The 15650-nt window shown below is 43.1% G+C and overlaps 1 protein-coding gene across 1 annotated transcript in view; it reads left to right on the top strand.

Annotated features, from left to right (window-relative positions):
* The first annotated feature begins 1221 nt into the window (after nucleotides 1-1221).
* Nucleotides 1222-15650, top strand: part of N4BP1 (NEDD4 binding protein 1) — a 44781-nt gene continuing 30352 nt past the window's right edge. The window contains exon 1 of the mRNA XM_057534162.1: nucleotides 1222-1669. Within this exon, the coding sequence (XP_057390145.1) occupies nucleotides 1472-1669 (198 nt within the window). The 5' untranslated portion in view covers nucleotides 1222-1471. The remainder of the gene's footprint in view (nucleotides 1670-15650) is intronic.

Here is a 15650-nt window from a genome sequence, read left to right on the forward strand (position 1 = left end):
AAAACCCCAGCAGCCCGGATCCTTGAGAGGTTTTACCTTGGGTAATCCCTCTTACCAAGACCATTCCCACTTGGCCTTTCCAACTGCAACATCTTTAGTTCCCTTTCTTTCTCCTCAAGGGGGAATCTATACAGCGGGAGAGGGCTCCCAGGCCCATAAGTTCAGTATGGTTGCATAATCCGCACAAAGCTTTGCTGTGAAAATGGAGCCTTAAATATATTGCTAATTTAACAATAATAGCTAATATTTAATGATCATTTACTGTGTCCAGGTACTATCTTAATTTTCACAGTAGGAAGTACTATTGTTACCCACATTTCCAGATGAGAAATTACGACTTAGACAAGTTAAGTAATATGCCCATGGTCCCTAACTATCTACTATACCCACAATATTTAGCCCAGAGAAAGGAAACCACTTTATCTTCCACAATCTGTTTTCATGTATTCAGAGAACGTAATATCTGGAAAAGACTTCGGAGATAACTACAGCAACCCTTGAATTTACAGATGGGAAAACAGACCTGGAGAGGGCTTAGGGTGTACTTGCCCAAGTACCCCACTAAAATCACGGAGGAGCCCCTAGTCCCGCACTTCTTGTACCTCTTCTTTTTTTTTTTTTTTTTTACCTCTTCTATAACACATTCTCCTCCTCCCTTCCCAGAAGAAAACACTCTCGTGACCTTTCCTTAATCATTTCTTTGCTTTTCAATTCTCCATACACATTATTCCCATTTTCTTCTCTTCCTATTACCATTTTTACTGAAAAAACATCGGAAAGCAAAGGAAAGGGGGAGAGAGAGAGACAGAGAGAGAGACAGAGAGAGAGAGACAGAGAGAGGTGGAGGAGGGATCGAGGGAGGAAGAGAAAAAACATCTATCAATAAATGAGAAGCTGGAAAAAGTTTGCTAGAGTGCTATATTGGGCTTCAAGATGTCTGAAAGCAAGCCAAATCCCTTGTGTGACACTGGGTCAGTCCCGCCTACTGGCTCGGAGCCTCAATTTCCCCATCTGTAAAACCATAAATTCATCATCCACCACGGCACGCAAAATCGTCGTGGCCTGACCAAAGACCACCCAGGTCCCCCTCCAGAGCCATCGTTGGGCCCTCAACAAATATGGCGACTGTGCGTGACGTACACTTTCGTCGCCTCCGTGCTCCCCCAGGGGGTGGCGACTCTCAATGACGGCGGAGGGCGGGGCGCATGCGCGGCGGCGGGGCCCGGCCCGCGGTGGCGGCGGCGGCGGCGGTGGCGGCGGCGGCGAAGGGGCTTTTTACCCGCAGTTACCCAGCTGCGGCTGCCGCGGCGGGATGGTGTAGCCGGGTCTCCGGCCAGGCGGCAGGGCTCGGGCCGGGGCAAGGCGGCCTGGAGGGCCGACGCCGCCTGACGGGCTCGGGTACAGGGGCAGCACGCTGAGGGGGCGTCGCCGCAGCCGGACCCCGGCGCCGCCGCGGGAGGCCGCGCCCGCCATGGCGGCCCGGGCGGTACTGGACGAGTTCACGGCGCCCGCCGAGAAGGCGGCGCTGCTGGAACGGAGCCGCGGCCGCATCGAGGGCCTGTTCGGTGTGAGCCTGGCCGTGCTCGGCGCGCTCGGGGCTGAGGAACCGCTCCCTGCGCGCATCTGGCTGCAGCTCCGCGGGGCGCAGGAGGCGGTGCACAGTGCCAAGGTGAGTCCGGCCGCCGCCCCCGCGCGATCGCCTTCCCCGGGCCGGCCCCCGCGGCCTTCTGTCGATCGGGGTCCCTGGGCGTCCCCACCCCCTTCTTCCCTGCCCTTCCTGCGCGGACCAAGCCAGGCGCGGTGGTGAGAGCGCGGTCTCCCGAGCCTTCGCTCTAGAGCCATGTGACCTTGGGCTAGCGGTTTCATCCCGGGCGCCTCAGTTTCCCCATTTGTAAAGTGGCGCTGACGAAAGCAGCTGACTCGGAAGGCTGTCGCGAGGATTGGAGTAGGTGATGTGCGTAGAGCGCAGAGCGCAGTGGCTGGCAGGCACGGAGTGAACGCGCTGAGAGTGTTGCCTGTTGTTATCTTTCCCCCCCACCAAGCCCGCGGGCTGGTGCGCAGGGCCTGCCGGCTGGGCCCGCAGCCTCCTGGCCTACCGCCTCAGCCACTTATCTCTTCCCAGGTCTCCGCTCCAGGGATTCTGAACCTCTGGGGGATGTCAGACCCTTCTGAGAATCTGACAGAACCATCACAGTAGTACAATACTCGGAGAATATCAAGAAGAGATAGGGATGGTTAATAATAGTGTTAAAAATAGCATTATTCCTTGTATTGATTTTGTGTACCACTAACATTTATCGAACGGTTGTAGCACATCAGACGTTATGTTCAGTACTTCGGAAGGATTATCGAATTCAGTCCTTAAAAAATCCGGTGAGGTAGATTTTATTATCTTCCTGTTTTTAACAGCTGGGGAAACTGAAACTTTCGAAGAGGTGACTCACCTTCTCTCTAAATCAGCATTTCACACTTAGACTTACTTCGGGCACCTTCAGCTACTCCCTTCCCTCCCCAAGCCCAAATACTGCAAGAGTACATCCTCCCCCTCCCGGGGAGCCAAGTTTCTCCAAGTTTTCTCATCGAGTAAGTGGGAGAGCCAGGATTCAGAGCGAGGGAGTTTGTTTCCAGAGGCCTTGCTCTTGATACCTATCTCTCAAATGATGAGCACTGGGGGTGGGGATCCATTTTTGGCGTCGTACTTCAGAAATTTCACAGTGCCCTTGAAGAATCTGATTAGCTGTAACTCTTGACTTTCTTAGATTAAAAAAAAAGCCTGTATGCTTGCTTTTAACGTGCTTAGAGGAGATAGGACACTTAACTGTATGATTCTTCTCCACAGCTTAACTTAAAGCACTGCAGATGTTGAATCAAGTTTGCTTTCCTGTTCTTGATTTTTTGAACCAGTTGTCTGGTCTAACTCCTTCCCAGTCCCCTCCTTGTTTTCTCCCCAGCTACCCAATTTCTTCCCACTCCCCAGGGCTAAAAAGTTTGACATGACTAAGTCCTATTATGGCTTCTGAAAGTCTCTTACATGCATTCATTCCTTCCTTTTCCATTATTTTTGCAGCAGTTAAGACCTTCTTTCTTGGTATGTGCCCTCTCCCTTATTTCATTGCCTTCCCTCCCTCCCCAGTACAACTTGCATTAGACTAATCCTCCCACAAAAAGTCATTCTCCTGCTCTGGGATCTAGTAGAGCCTCCTGTTGCCTATCTCATTCACTCTAAACTTTTCTGATTTACAAAACACTTATTTATTCAACCCCACTTTATTTTCCTAATTCTCTGCCTGAGCAGCTCTCAGCTTAAATCTCCGCTGTAGCCTGACTAGTCTCACTGCTTTTATTGTGTACTCTGCCTGATCCCAGTTCAGCTTTACTCAAGGCTCACTGCAAGCATGGAAAGTGCTTCTTTTGCTCTACAGAAAAACCCTGCTGGACCCTCCCAACTCCAATTGCCTTGCTTGTCCCTGCCATGCAGTTCAGCATAAGCTAATTGGAAAAGGTGTGTCTTACAGTATCTTGGTAGTATGTGTCACCTGCCCGTTTATCTTTTTGATGTGTGCTACTCATAATCCAACCTTCCCGCTTATAAGAAATCCTTTTTTTCCCCTTTGAGATTTATGGGAAAAAGTTGAATGCCATACTCAAGGGCTTTTTGTTCTTGTTAATTCATTTTGGAGTTTGTTTTACATTCTTTTAAGGAAGAGAAAACGATTAACTTGATTTTTAAAAATTAAGAACAGAGGGAAGGGGCTTCCCAGGTGGTGCAGTGGTTAGGAATCCGCCTGCCAATGCAGGGGACACGGGTTCGAGCCATGGTCCGGGAAGATCCCACGTGCCTCGCAGCAACTAAGCCCGTGCACCACAACTACTGAGCCTGCGCTCTAGAGCCCACAAGCCACAACTACCAAAGCCCGTGCGCCTAGAGCCCGTGCTCCGCAACAATAGAAGCCACCTCAGTGAGAAGCCCGCGCACTGCAACAAAGAGTAAACCCCGCTCGCCGCAACTAGAGAAAGCCCGCACGCAGCAACGAAGACCCAACAGAGACAAAAAAAAAAATAAATTAAATAAAAAAAAGAACAGAAGGAAATTCCCTGGCGGTCCAGTGGTTAGGACTCTGTGCTTCCACTGCAGGGAGCACGGCTTCAATCCCTGGTCAGGGAACTAAGATCCCGCATGTCCCGTAGTGTGGCTAAAAAAAAAAAAAACAAATTAAGAACAGGAGAACAATCTTCAACGTCTACAGTATTTTAAGTTAAGCTGTGGAGGAGATGAAGGTTTGGGGGAAGGAAGATGTACAGTAAGGACTTTTTAAAACCAGCTGGTGGAGTCTCCAAGCAGCTTTGTGGGTCCCATCAAGTGGTTCCTGTTGTTTTCCTCCTTTAAAAATGTCAATTCGCTACCCTTTAGCAAATGCTTGAGTGGAGGAGAATGTGGAGGTTTAGTTAGTTAGGGCTCCATTAGCTGGAGGGAGGTGAGATGGGGCTACTGGTAGAAAGTGACAATGTCCTGGGAAGTTTTTGTTTTTTTAAAAAGCACATGCTCTTGAGACCACTTTTGTCAAAGGGGAAATTTGTTGGAGGAAGCAGTACTTGAGCTGGGCTTTGAAGATCTGGGAAGATTCCCAGGTAGAGGTGGTTGCAGGCAAGGGCCTGGAAGCCAGAACAACATGGAGTGTCTGGGTAGGAAGAGTCCTGCTGCCCTGTGAGAGACGAAGCCTCCAGGGACCCAAATGCTGTGCTAAGGCCACTGGGCCTTATCAGTAGGGAGTCAGTGAGGATTTGGGAGAGGAAGGATTTGCTTGAAACTCTGTATTTGAAGACAGGCAGACCCAACTGTGGAAGGAACATTGTTCCAATTTAGAACTGGACATGGGTGGGGTGACACGGTTTTCACTGGGACTTGGCAACTGAGTGGATGTAGGGATTGAGGGAGAGCTTTGAAGCCCTGGTGTCAGGAAGGATGGTGGATACGTTGTTTGACCTGTAGGTTGGTGGGACCGGGTAGCCGATGCTTAAAAAAAACACTTCTGTGCCAGGAAGTACACTAGCTGTTGCCTCTGGACCTCAAGGAACCCACAGCCTAGTAGGGGAGACAGAGTTGGAAACAACATTTAAGAGTTGAAGTATGTGCAAGTAATATAGGAGAGGAAGGGTTGTTCTGCCCAACGGGATGCTGGAGGATGAATGAGAGTTTTCCAGAAGGAAGAGCACGTGCAAAATCACAGGGATATGAAGTAGTCCCGTTTTTTCATGGATTCCTCAAGTGAAGGACAGGAATGGGGGAAGGTGCCAGCTCACAGAGCACGTGCGACCTGCTAAAGAACATGGATTTTACCAAGCAGGGAGGCAGCGGAGAGTAATGGAAGGTTGTAAGAACACCAGTGACGCTGTCAGATTTACATTTCAATGCCTCCATCCTCAGGTCCATTGCTGGCTACTGATGATATAAGTATAGAAATTGGGGATAAGTGTTTAGAACTTTTATAGCAATGTGACATTACTACAAGGGCTAGACAAGCAATGTCTGAAAGTGAGAGGGAAACCAAAAGCTGACATTGTCCATAGGGGCCCAGTGGGAGGGGACTGAAGTCCAAGGTGGCAGACATCATGGAAACAAAGGAAGTTGAGGATTGAATGTGAGAGAGGAAGTGGAGGCACTGACTATGAGCTGCCTCATTCACAAAGAAATCGAAGATTCAGAGCAGGGGTGGGATCCTTGGAGTCTGGCACGGGTGAGGAGAGATGAGGCTGAAGAGATCTCAGTCCTGGGGAGTGGAAAGAGTTAGATCCTTCCCTTAGATCCAAGAGCCACTGGGACTAGGTGGGGGACTGCATAGGGAAGTGGCTGCTTGGTCGGAGGGAACGGGTGAACCAGGGTGCTCATGCCCTGTGGGAGAGGGCAGATGCCCATGCTCAGTATCAGCTGGTTACACAGTATGGGCCTAGTGATGTCTGATCTTCTCACCCAAGGGAAGCCAGAAGTCTGCATTTCATAATGGGAAATCTGTTTTGTTTTGTTTTTTTGTTTTGTTTTAAGAGGCAACTAATTTATGTTTTAAAAACCATGTATGCTGTGAATTGCATCTCAGTAAAAGTTTTGCACTAATACATTCTTTTTAAAGTACATATTCTAAAAAAAGAAAAATAGAAAGCAACCACATATGCTAAACAAAACATAGCAGTGGACCAGATTCAGCTTTTGGACTGCCTTTTTAGGACCTCTGCTTTAGGTAGTAGGGGACAAGATGAGTGAGGATACACATTTTTTTTCCCATTTGGTGAAGAGGGTAATTGAAGGCCTTAGTGGCCTATGGTACTGTCTTAGTAAAGTGGGATGCCAGTTTATGCCCAGAAAGGGAGGGTGAGAACTTGAAGACAGTGCAATATGTCAACACAGATACAGTGGAACTGTTGGAAGTGCATTAGAAAAAAACAAAAAAGGACTGTGGACTTGAAGTGAGGGCCAGGGAAGATTAGGTGGTTTGAATTTATAGTATCACGTGATCCAGAAATTCTCAAGTAGGTGATGATTTCCCCCACTCAGGATGTTGGTGAAGCCAGCACATAAAGACTAAAGAAATCTGAGGTGCAATTAAGCAAGGCAAAACGGGGCCCAGGAACTGTTTCTGAATGGTCAGCCTTATTTGGGCTAGGACAGTCCAAAAATATGCAAGACTTACCTTCTACTGTTAGTGAACTAATAGCTTGAGAGGTTCAGACGGGAGAGGAGGCAGGTGAAGGCAGAAGGGCATAATGAACTATAAGAATAAAGGAAGAGACAGGACCTTAGACCGTGTCCCCTCCTAGACTCAGGGAATCATGCAGGCAGAGGACAGTTTCAGTAAGTGTTGGAGAATTCTAGAGGTGGTAGTTAGGCATTTCATAGATCAGAATCTTGGATCTGGAGGAATTCTGAGAACCAAGGGGTGGTACCTCAGTGGTCACGGGTGAAGTGGAAGCGTTCCTTTTAACTTAGAGAAGTGAGAGCCTAAAGGATGGACGTGTGAGGCATCTAGAGATAATGCAGTGCTGAGATCATAGAGGTCCATAGTAGGGAATTGGGTGCTAGAGTTAGTTGGTGAGCCAGGAGCCTGTCCTGGAGGTTAACAAACAAAAGAGTAATTGGAAGTAAACAGCATGGCTACTTGTTGCATGGTTTCTCCCTGAACCTTTAGGATACTGAATTTGCTACCTACAGCTGCCCATCAGGTGGTGTTATTTCAGGCATTACTTCATGGCAGTGAATAGCCACCGTGAAGCATAGCCAGTGACCTACCAAGAACACCAATCTGGAGGACTTATAAGGAGAGTAATTTGGAGGACTCATCAGTCTTAAACATTGAAATTACAATACACCTGAGAAACTGTGGTAAGGTAGACTAACATCCAGTCTGCTTTTAATTTGAGAGGAAAAGAAGAGAGGGTCTTATGAAGAGTTGATGATTGTCCTTTACCTGAGTTTTTGCTTGCATATTTGTGGAGTAAGAGAGGAGAAAGATAAGGGTAAAGAAAACACAATTCCAGTAGAAGTGGCCTGTTACTTCATTGGCTTCAGAAGGTTAAGCTGGACCCTATATTGTTTTATTTCCTTTTCCGTTAGAAGAACTTGGTACCTGGTTTCATGAATGAATTCTTGAACAGTAGATTTGTTCATGGAGGAAATAATTTATAGATGTAATACTGGGTAGTGACAGAGTTTTTTGTTTTGATTTTACCAGAAAGGAGGTTGGAGGCCCTTTTGCTTTTTCTAGAATGATAGTTTTTAACTCACCATGGTTGTGAAAATTATCTTCTTAAGAAACAGAAGTTTGTTCAGTCTTTTTATGGTTAATATTTTGGGGTTATACCAGAATGTTGAAATAAGGGGTACTCACGCTGATTGTACTAGGGTCAAAGTGATTGCTCATGACTGTAGTTTCCTCTTCCCTATTTGTTTGCCAGCTAGTATTACAGGGTTTTAATTAAATCAGGGACAACATCTTGTTCTGTGTTGACTTTTTACTAAATTAATATAATTGTATGAAGTTAGAAGTCTTGCATTTCAGAAACAAAATTATAGGGGGGAAATCCTTACAGTAATTAATTAAAGAACTGTTTTTTATAAAAATAAGTTATGTCATATGGAAACAACATAGGAAAATCCTTTTGTTTAAAGAAACTGAATTATTTCTTTTAATTGTTAATTTAAGAGGTTCCTTTGAACTCAGAGAAAGTTTTGTTCAGTCTTAGTGCTGACAGAATTACTTACTTTAACTGATGAATAAGAACTGTGTGGATTCACATCTGAATTTTCTATGTAAAAGTCAGTTTTGATTATGACACCTTTTCATCGAAAATCCCTATCTACCAGTCATCTGGGATCTTTATCCATTCTTGAACCTACATGTTTATTTCACAATATGTTTCATTATTAACCCTGGTATTTTTAAAATTAAGATAATAAAGTCATTACTTTGTTATAATAGGTTAATGCAGATGATATATCTCTAACAGTTAGGCTGAGAGATAGATCAGGATTTGGCTGCAGTAAGAGAAATTATACAAAATGGTTTAGTTTTCTTTCACTCAATAAAAAGTCTTAAGATAAACAACAGTCCAAGGCTGAGTAGTGGTTAGCAGCTGTCAGGGTGAAGGTCTCTGCAGTTCTTTTGGCCTTTCCCTCATGGTCACAGAATACCTACTGCAGCTCCAGCTATCAAGTCTCTATTTCAAGAAGGAAGGAAGAAGCCACAACACTTTTCTACAACATCCCAGCAGACTTTTCCTTATCTCTTTTTGGCCAGAACTATGTCATATGGCCAATACTTGCAGGAAAGAGAGCTAGGAAATGTTCAGTTTTAACTAGATACATTGCTGCCCTGAACAAAATCTGGGTTCTGTTTGTTAAAGAAGCAGAGCATGGATATTGGTAGACAATAGGAACGACTGCCACATCATATTATCTACTTCTCAAAATATGCCTTGAATCCTCACCATTTTTTTAGTTTTGTTTTTGTAAATAGGAATTTTTTAAATGAGCACTTTATTTGTGTTTGTTTTTTAAATTAAAATGTAATTCCTAAAGATACAAGGTGAGCACATATCAAGCATTTATTTATAACTCATTTTTGAGGGAACTAGCTGGATAGGAAAACTGGTTCAAGGAACATTACAGGAAACGAATATAGGTACTGAAAAAGAATGTTGAAATAAGACTGCTAGATTGGATACAAAACTTGTTCATGTCCTCCAGGATAATGAAACAGTAATTTAGGGGGTTATCACAGAAACCATCTGTGTCTTTACTGGACAAAAATATGCAAGTTAAATGTGTAATTTCACAGATTCTGGGCCTTTTTCAATATAGATAGTATGTCAAGCAAAAAACACATTCTCCTAGAGCATACAAACATGGGCGAACTTTTTCTGTAAAGCGCCAGGTGATAAATATTTTCAGACTTTATGAACCATACAGGGTCTCTGTCTCATATTCTTCTTTGTTTTTGCTTTTTACAACCTTTTAAAAGGTAAAAACAATTCTTAGGGCCCGTACAAAAATAGTTTGAAGGCTGGATTTACACTGTCCAGTGTGTTGCCACTACCACGTGTGGCTGTTTAATTAAAATTCAATGAAATTAGGGCTTCCCTGGTGGCGCAGTGGTTGAGAATCTGCCTGCTAATGCAGGGGACACGGGTTCGAGCCCTGGTCTGGGAAGATCCCACATGCCACGGAGCAGCTGGGCCCGTGAGCCACAATTGCTGAGCCTGCGCGTCTGGAGCCTGTGCCCCGCGACGGGAGGGGCCGCGATAGAGAAAGGCCCGCGCACCGCGATGAAGAGCGGTCCCCGCACCGCGATGAAGAGTGGCCCCCGCTTGCCGCAACTGGAGAAAGCCCTCGCACGAACCGAAGACCCAACACAGCCAAAAATAAATAAATAAATAAATAAATAAATAAGAAAATCCTTTAAAAAAAAAAAAAATTCAATGAAATTAAATATTCATTTCCTCAGTTGTATTTCACGTGCTCAGTGGCCATATGTAGCTATTGGATACCAATTTGGACAGTGCAGATATAGAACATATGTCATTACAGAAGGTTCTATTGGACAGTGCTGCCCTAGCTATGAGATAATCCTTGGTCAGGCCTGCTAGACAGTTCTCTAGTATGACGCTGAGAGAGCATGCAGCTATTCTTTTACCTTCCTTCCAGAGTTTCTGTAATTTGTGTTAATTGTGCCCTTGTAGTTATAAATAGCCTCAAGGATTACTCTTGATCACACACACACACACACACACACACACACACACACACACACACATGCCTGTAGACTAGCCTGATTGTATATAGAGTATGGCAGGAGGTATTAGCAATTACTAAGACTAGAGAATTATCCTCTCTGGAAATTTCATAAGGAACCTTAGGTTACCTTTTCAGTAGCTGGGTGGTTTTCATTTGTTTTTGTTTTTAGTTGCCTCTTTTGTCTCTTCTATTTTAAAGCTAGGAAACAAATCTCACAAAAAAATCAAGAAAATCATCTCTAATATTTCACCTGCAGCATTTATACATTTGGATGAATTCTTCTCGCCTCAAGATTCCCAAAATATGCTAAAATTTCTCACCTGCCAGGAAGGGACTTTCTTTGTACTGCATGCCACAGAGTAGGTACCAGAGCAGTATCCTGAGTTCGTTCCATACATGAACTACAATCCTTGTTTTTTAATAGTAACCTTGCCATACCTGATTAAGTGAGATTTATTCTTAAATATGACATTCTAATTATGGTCTGTGTGCACAATGAATTTGTCTAATTTTGTCCTAGTAAAAGGGAGGACAGATTCTTAATGATCCTGTGCAAGTAACTACATTGCCATGAAAAGTAAAGAGACTCAGTAGAAGTAGACCAAGCTTCCCTTTTGATTTGACACAGTTAATAAGTGTTTGCGATTTAAGAAATTCAGAGTAACCCAATGAAATTAATAGTTTTAACATCCTTACAAGGTGAAAGACAAATCTTTGTGATTGCCTGGGGACCTTTGTGAAACATCAAAGATAGTTTAGGTTTGTGATTGATTGCCTGGGGACCTTTGTGAAACATCAAAGATAGTTTAGGTGTAAAAGACATTCAGAGTGGTATACTACATAGCAATAGAAAAGAACAAATTACTGAGACATGAAGTAATGTGGATGAATCTCAAAAATAGTATGCCAAGTGAAAAAAGCCATACACAAAAGAGTGCATACTAATTCTATATGTGACATACTAAGCAAGGCAAGAATTGTGTAATTATGGTGGGAAAAAAATCAGATTAATTAGAACAGAGCAACTGGAAAAAGACATTAAATACAGACTGAGTATTAGATGATACTAAGGAATTATTGTTCATTTTCTTGGGTGCAATAATGACATTGTGGTTATACTAAAAAGAAAACATGTGTAATGTGTGGGTTTATGCTTGGCGTCTCTCACTTGGAAATTAGCCATGTATCCAAAGAGTGTCCATTAGTTAACCATTTACTGTTGGTCCAACCAAGGTCTTAAAGTTAACTAAGGATGTTGGAAATAATGCTTAAGCTGACAACTACTGAGCAACATAACTTCTGATATCAAAAAATGTAGCAGTGTTATAATTCAATTTAGTTTAATGTATAAATTTTCATTTTTCATAATCAGGCTCTTCATGAAAGAAAACTCTTGAGTTAAAAAAATCTTATGATGCATTGTACTCTGCACTGATAAAATCACAGAAAGGCCATCTGTTTTTAAATTAGCATTAAAATTATCAAGTCAGATTGATTTGTCCAAGGATTTTTTTTTTTTTTTTTTTTTTTTTTTTGCCATGTCTTGCGGCCTGCAGGATCTTAGTTCCCCAACCAGGGGACCAGGGATTGAACCTGGGCCACAGCAGTGAATGCGCCGCTTCCTAACCACTGGACCGCCAGGGAATTCCCTAAGGATTATTTTTATTACATGAATTTGGATTATAAATACAGCTGCCTTTGAAGTTTCAGCTTCTGTGCATTTTGCATTGTTTCTCTTTTGTCCTTAAAAAGCTAACACATTATAAGTTTGGATGTTTAGTTTCTTTATTTTCTAGGAGTTCTAGAAATATAGATTTATGTAAAAGCTTGTTCTCTATAAACCAATACGAACAGAAATTCTTTAAGAAACTTTATTATCTAGTTTATTAATAACCCCTGGAGATAGGAATATATTTCACATTCACACCATGAAGAAGTAAAGGCTTTTTCTCATTTATAGAGACAAACACAGAGAGCTTTCAGCTTTGGTTCCCTAATTGTAGCCACAGGTCGAAAGTAATCCAAAAACACAAAACTGGCCCAGATTTCATAAGGGCTCTTCTTCTGTCAGTAGTCCTGAGACATGTTCTTGCACAAACAGAAGAACAGAAAAGACTAAAACCAGATTTTCCTGTAGTCTCTCGTGCCACAGAAAGTGGATCCCTGTTATCTGGTGACAGATCGCCACATGGTCAGACTGTAAAACTCAGATTCCTGCAGACTAGATTCATGTGTGAGACTGACCTGGTAGTCTGTAGCCACTTGGTCCCTGAGGCAGTGTGGAAACGGACATGTGGCGAAGAACCATAAAGTGAAAACACAAAATCAGAAGGGAAAAGAACAACAGGGTAACAGCACTAGTAAAATTCACTTCCTGCTTGGGATTCACTCTAGGAGCCAAAATTAGGTAAGCTTGGGCTCCCAGAGCCAATGAGGTACCCTTCTTGGGCCACTCAGTTTAATAGCTCCAAGCAGGTGAGCTCACTTGGACATCTCCATTGGTCCTACAAGACTGCCAAAGTGAAAATTTATTTTTAAAGTTATAAACATGACTTTCAGGCAGTCAGGTATCTCATAAGTGAGGGAACCAACAGGAACGGAAAGGTGTTTCAAAGAGCTTTTGGGGATCTGAGTATTTGAGGCTCTGAGTATCTGCACCAAAAAAAAAAAAAAAAAAGGAATGATGGAATAAAATTACTTATAGATATAAACTGGCTAATATCTTACAAAGCAGTGAAGTTATAACCATTGGGGTATCGTTTCTACCAGATGGAGATAATTGGCACCTCTGCTGGATAGAAATCTACATTTTGACAGGTAGCATCACAGTCCAGGCTCTAATCAATAATAAATGGTGTGTAAGACAAAGGTGCATTTCCCAGAGAAGTACATCATCTTTGGGTGGGCGAAAGAGAGTGCTCCGTTGTGAGTGAGAGGCCATCCTTTTGCCATATTTAGACGTGTTTGATAATTTTTCTTAATGTTATGCAGTCTATTAAAATGAACACCCTCCCCAGCTTTTTTGTCATTTGGCCACACTCTCTCTTAAACAATGTTACGCACATCATTGATACTACTAGGCTGGATGTCAGCCTGTGTTCCCAAACTTCCTAATTCCTGTTTTGACATGTATTTGTTAGACATTTATTGATTGATTCAGGTTTTCTCAACAGTGGCACTATTGACATTTTGGTCAGCTAATACTTTGGTTGTAGGGGGCTGTAATGTACCTCTTCAGTTGTGACAACCAGAATTGTGTCCTGACATTGCTAGTGCCCCCAGGAAGAGCAGAAACACCTCTGGTTAAAACCAAGGCCAGTACCCACACTGTCTAGTAGAGTTATGATAAACGCTGTTGTTTAAATAATAAGATACCGTTGTGTGTAGAAAACAGATTAACATCCTCCCACCCCATTTTTGCCAATTCTTGAAGGAAGGGTTAAATTAGGCTCCAAAAATAAGAAAACATGCTGAAGTCCAAACCAACAAAGACTTTGAGTATAATTCTGAGGATCTTGAACATTAATCCTTTGCAGTGAGGAGCTTTAGAAAGTATTTGAGTAAGGGTGTGTTTTCAGGCATAGCTTTTATACTGTTACAAGGCAGTGGAGTGAGACAAGACTGGCAACAGAAAGAAGAGGTTAGTGTTGGTTGTAGTGTTCACATGCAACTAGATTTGTGAAGGATTACAAGTGAAGGAAGAGGAAAGAAAGCTTTGAATCTAGGCATCTGCGTTTCATAGAAAGGAACTTGGACCAAAGATGGAGTGGAGGAAGAGCTGAGAGCTCTGATTCAGACCTGTAAAGTTTGAGGCACTTGTGGGATAGGTAGAAATGCCCAGGGGATAGTCTGCAGCCTAACAGTATTAAAGGCTAGCGGTGGACATTTGGAGTTACCATCAGAGAAATAAAAGTTACGGTTGGAACTTGAAAAGCCTATTAGAGTATAATTGAGGGAGAGGACCAAGACAGAACCTCACGGAATATCTACATTTAATGTACAGTAGGAAAAGGCAGCAAAGGATTTGGGAAGATAGTCAGAAAGATAGGAAGTAAAGACAGCTAGTGGTATCTCAGAAGTGTGGAGGGGAAAGAACTTGTCAAGAAGTTGGTCAACGGTAGATATCGTGCTACCTACCAAGTAAGTAGAGACCCCAAGTAGGAGAGTACAGAGAAAAGGGCCTTTGGGTTTGGCATTAGTTGTCATTCAGGAAAGTGGTTTCAGCTTGAATGGGGGCAGAATCCAGATTTCAAGGGGTTGACAGGGAAAGGGGTTTAGGCTACTTTTTCAAAAAGTGTGAAGATGAAAAGACCGAGTGTTTCCATGCATAGGCAGTTGGGCTGAAGGAAGTGTTCTGTAGGCTCAGGAAGACTCATGCATGTTTGTAGACAGAGGGGCAGGGGTAGGTGGGTAAAGGGGGAGTGATGAATCAAGGTCTGGGAAAATGGCATGGCTTTGAAGCAGAAGGAAGGAGAAAGAATTTGTGAAAGGTAGAATTTTTAGATGAAAACAGAGAGGCAGTCAAAGGAATTCATATCTGTTGGCCTCCAGGCTCTGGTAAAATAACATCTTTTACTAAGAGTGAGAAAATTGACAGAAATGAGGTTGGGGATCTGAAGACATTATTTGGGTAAGAGTGAAGATAAATTGCTCAGGAGAGCTGAAAGTTTTGGAAGCTGTAGAATTTCAGAGATTTACAGATGTAATGGGGATGAGGTCTAGGGTAGAGTGTGGCCCCTGGTCTGTCTCCAGAAGTAGACTCAGAGTGAGCATGCAGGGAAGTCCCTGTGGAGCAGTTAGGGCGCTCCTCCTGGGGAGGAACTTGGTCGGCATTTTGGAAATAAGATTGAGGAGGAAGATGGAACAGAAAGCAAATGTTGGCAATGCATTGGAAAAATGACTAAAATGGTTATTTTAATTTTATAGCAATATTATTAATGTAGGTGACCAGATAGAGACATGTTATCTTAACAGGTTAAAATGGACCTGTTACAGATATGTAGGTAATGATATTAAAAGTTTGTTTTATCTAAGGCACTATGGTGCTTCTAATTTATATACGTTCTGTAGGACTCATATGTCAAAGTCTAAAAATCATATTAATCCTCCTACTTTCTTTTCTCTTAGAGATAACATATACCACCATTTATGCAAGAGTATCTTAAGTTATAAGAAATCTTTAGAATCCTGAAGTGTGCAGCCAAAGTAGAGAACTACTGGTCCGAACAGTTTTAGAAATCTATCTGTAATGTATTAAGAGCCTCCTTGCCTGTGTAGTTTCTCCTTCCTCCTTGATTTGTGGTCGACTTGAGTATCTTCTGTTACATTTGTGCCAGGGTGCAGCTATGCTCCCGGCAGCTGCCAGAGT

Source organism: Balaenoptera acutorostrata, chromosome 19, assembly GCF_949987535.1.
Source record: "Balaenoptera acutorostrata chromosome 19, mBalAcu1.1, whole genome shotgun sequence".
Classification (NCBI taxonomy): Eukaryota; Metazoa; Chordata; class Mammalia; order Artiodactyla; family Balaenopteridae; genus Balaenoptera; species Balaenoptera acutorostrata.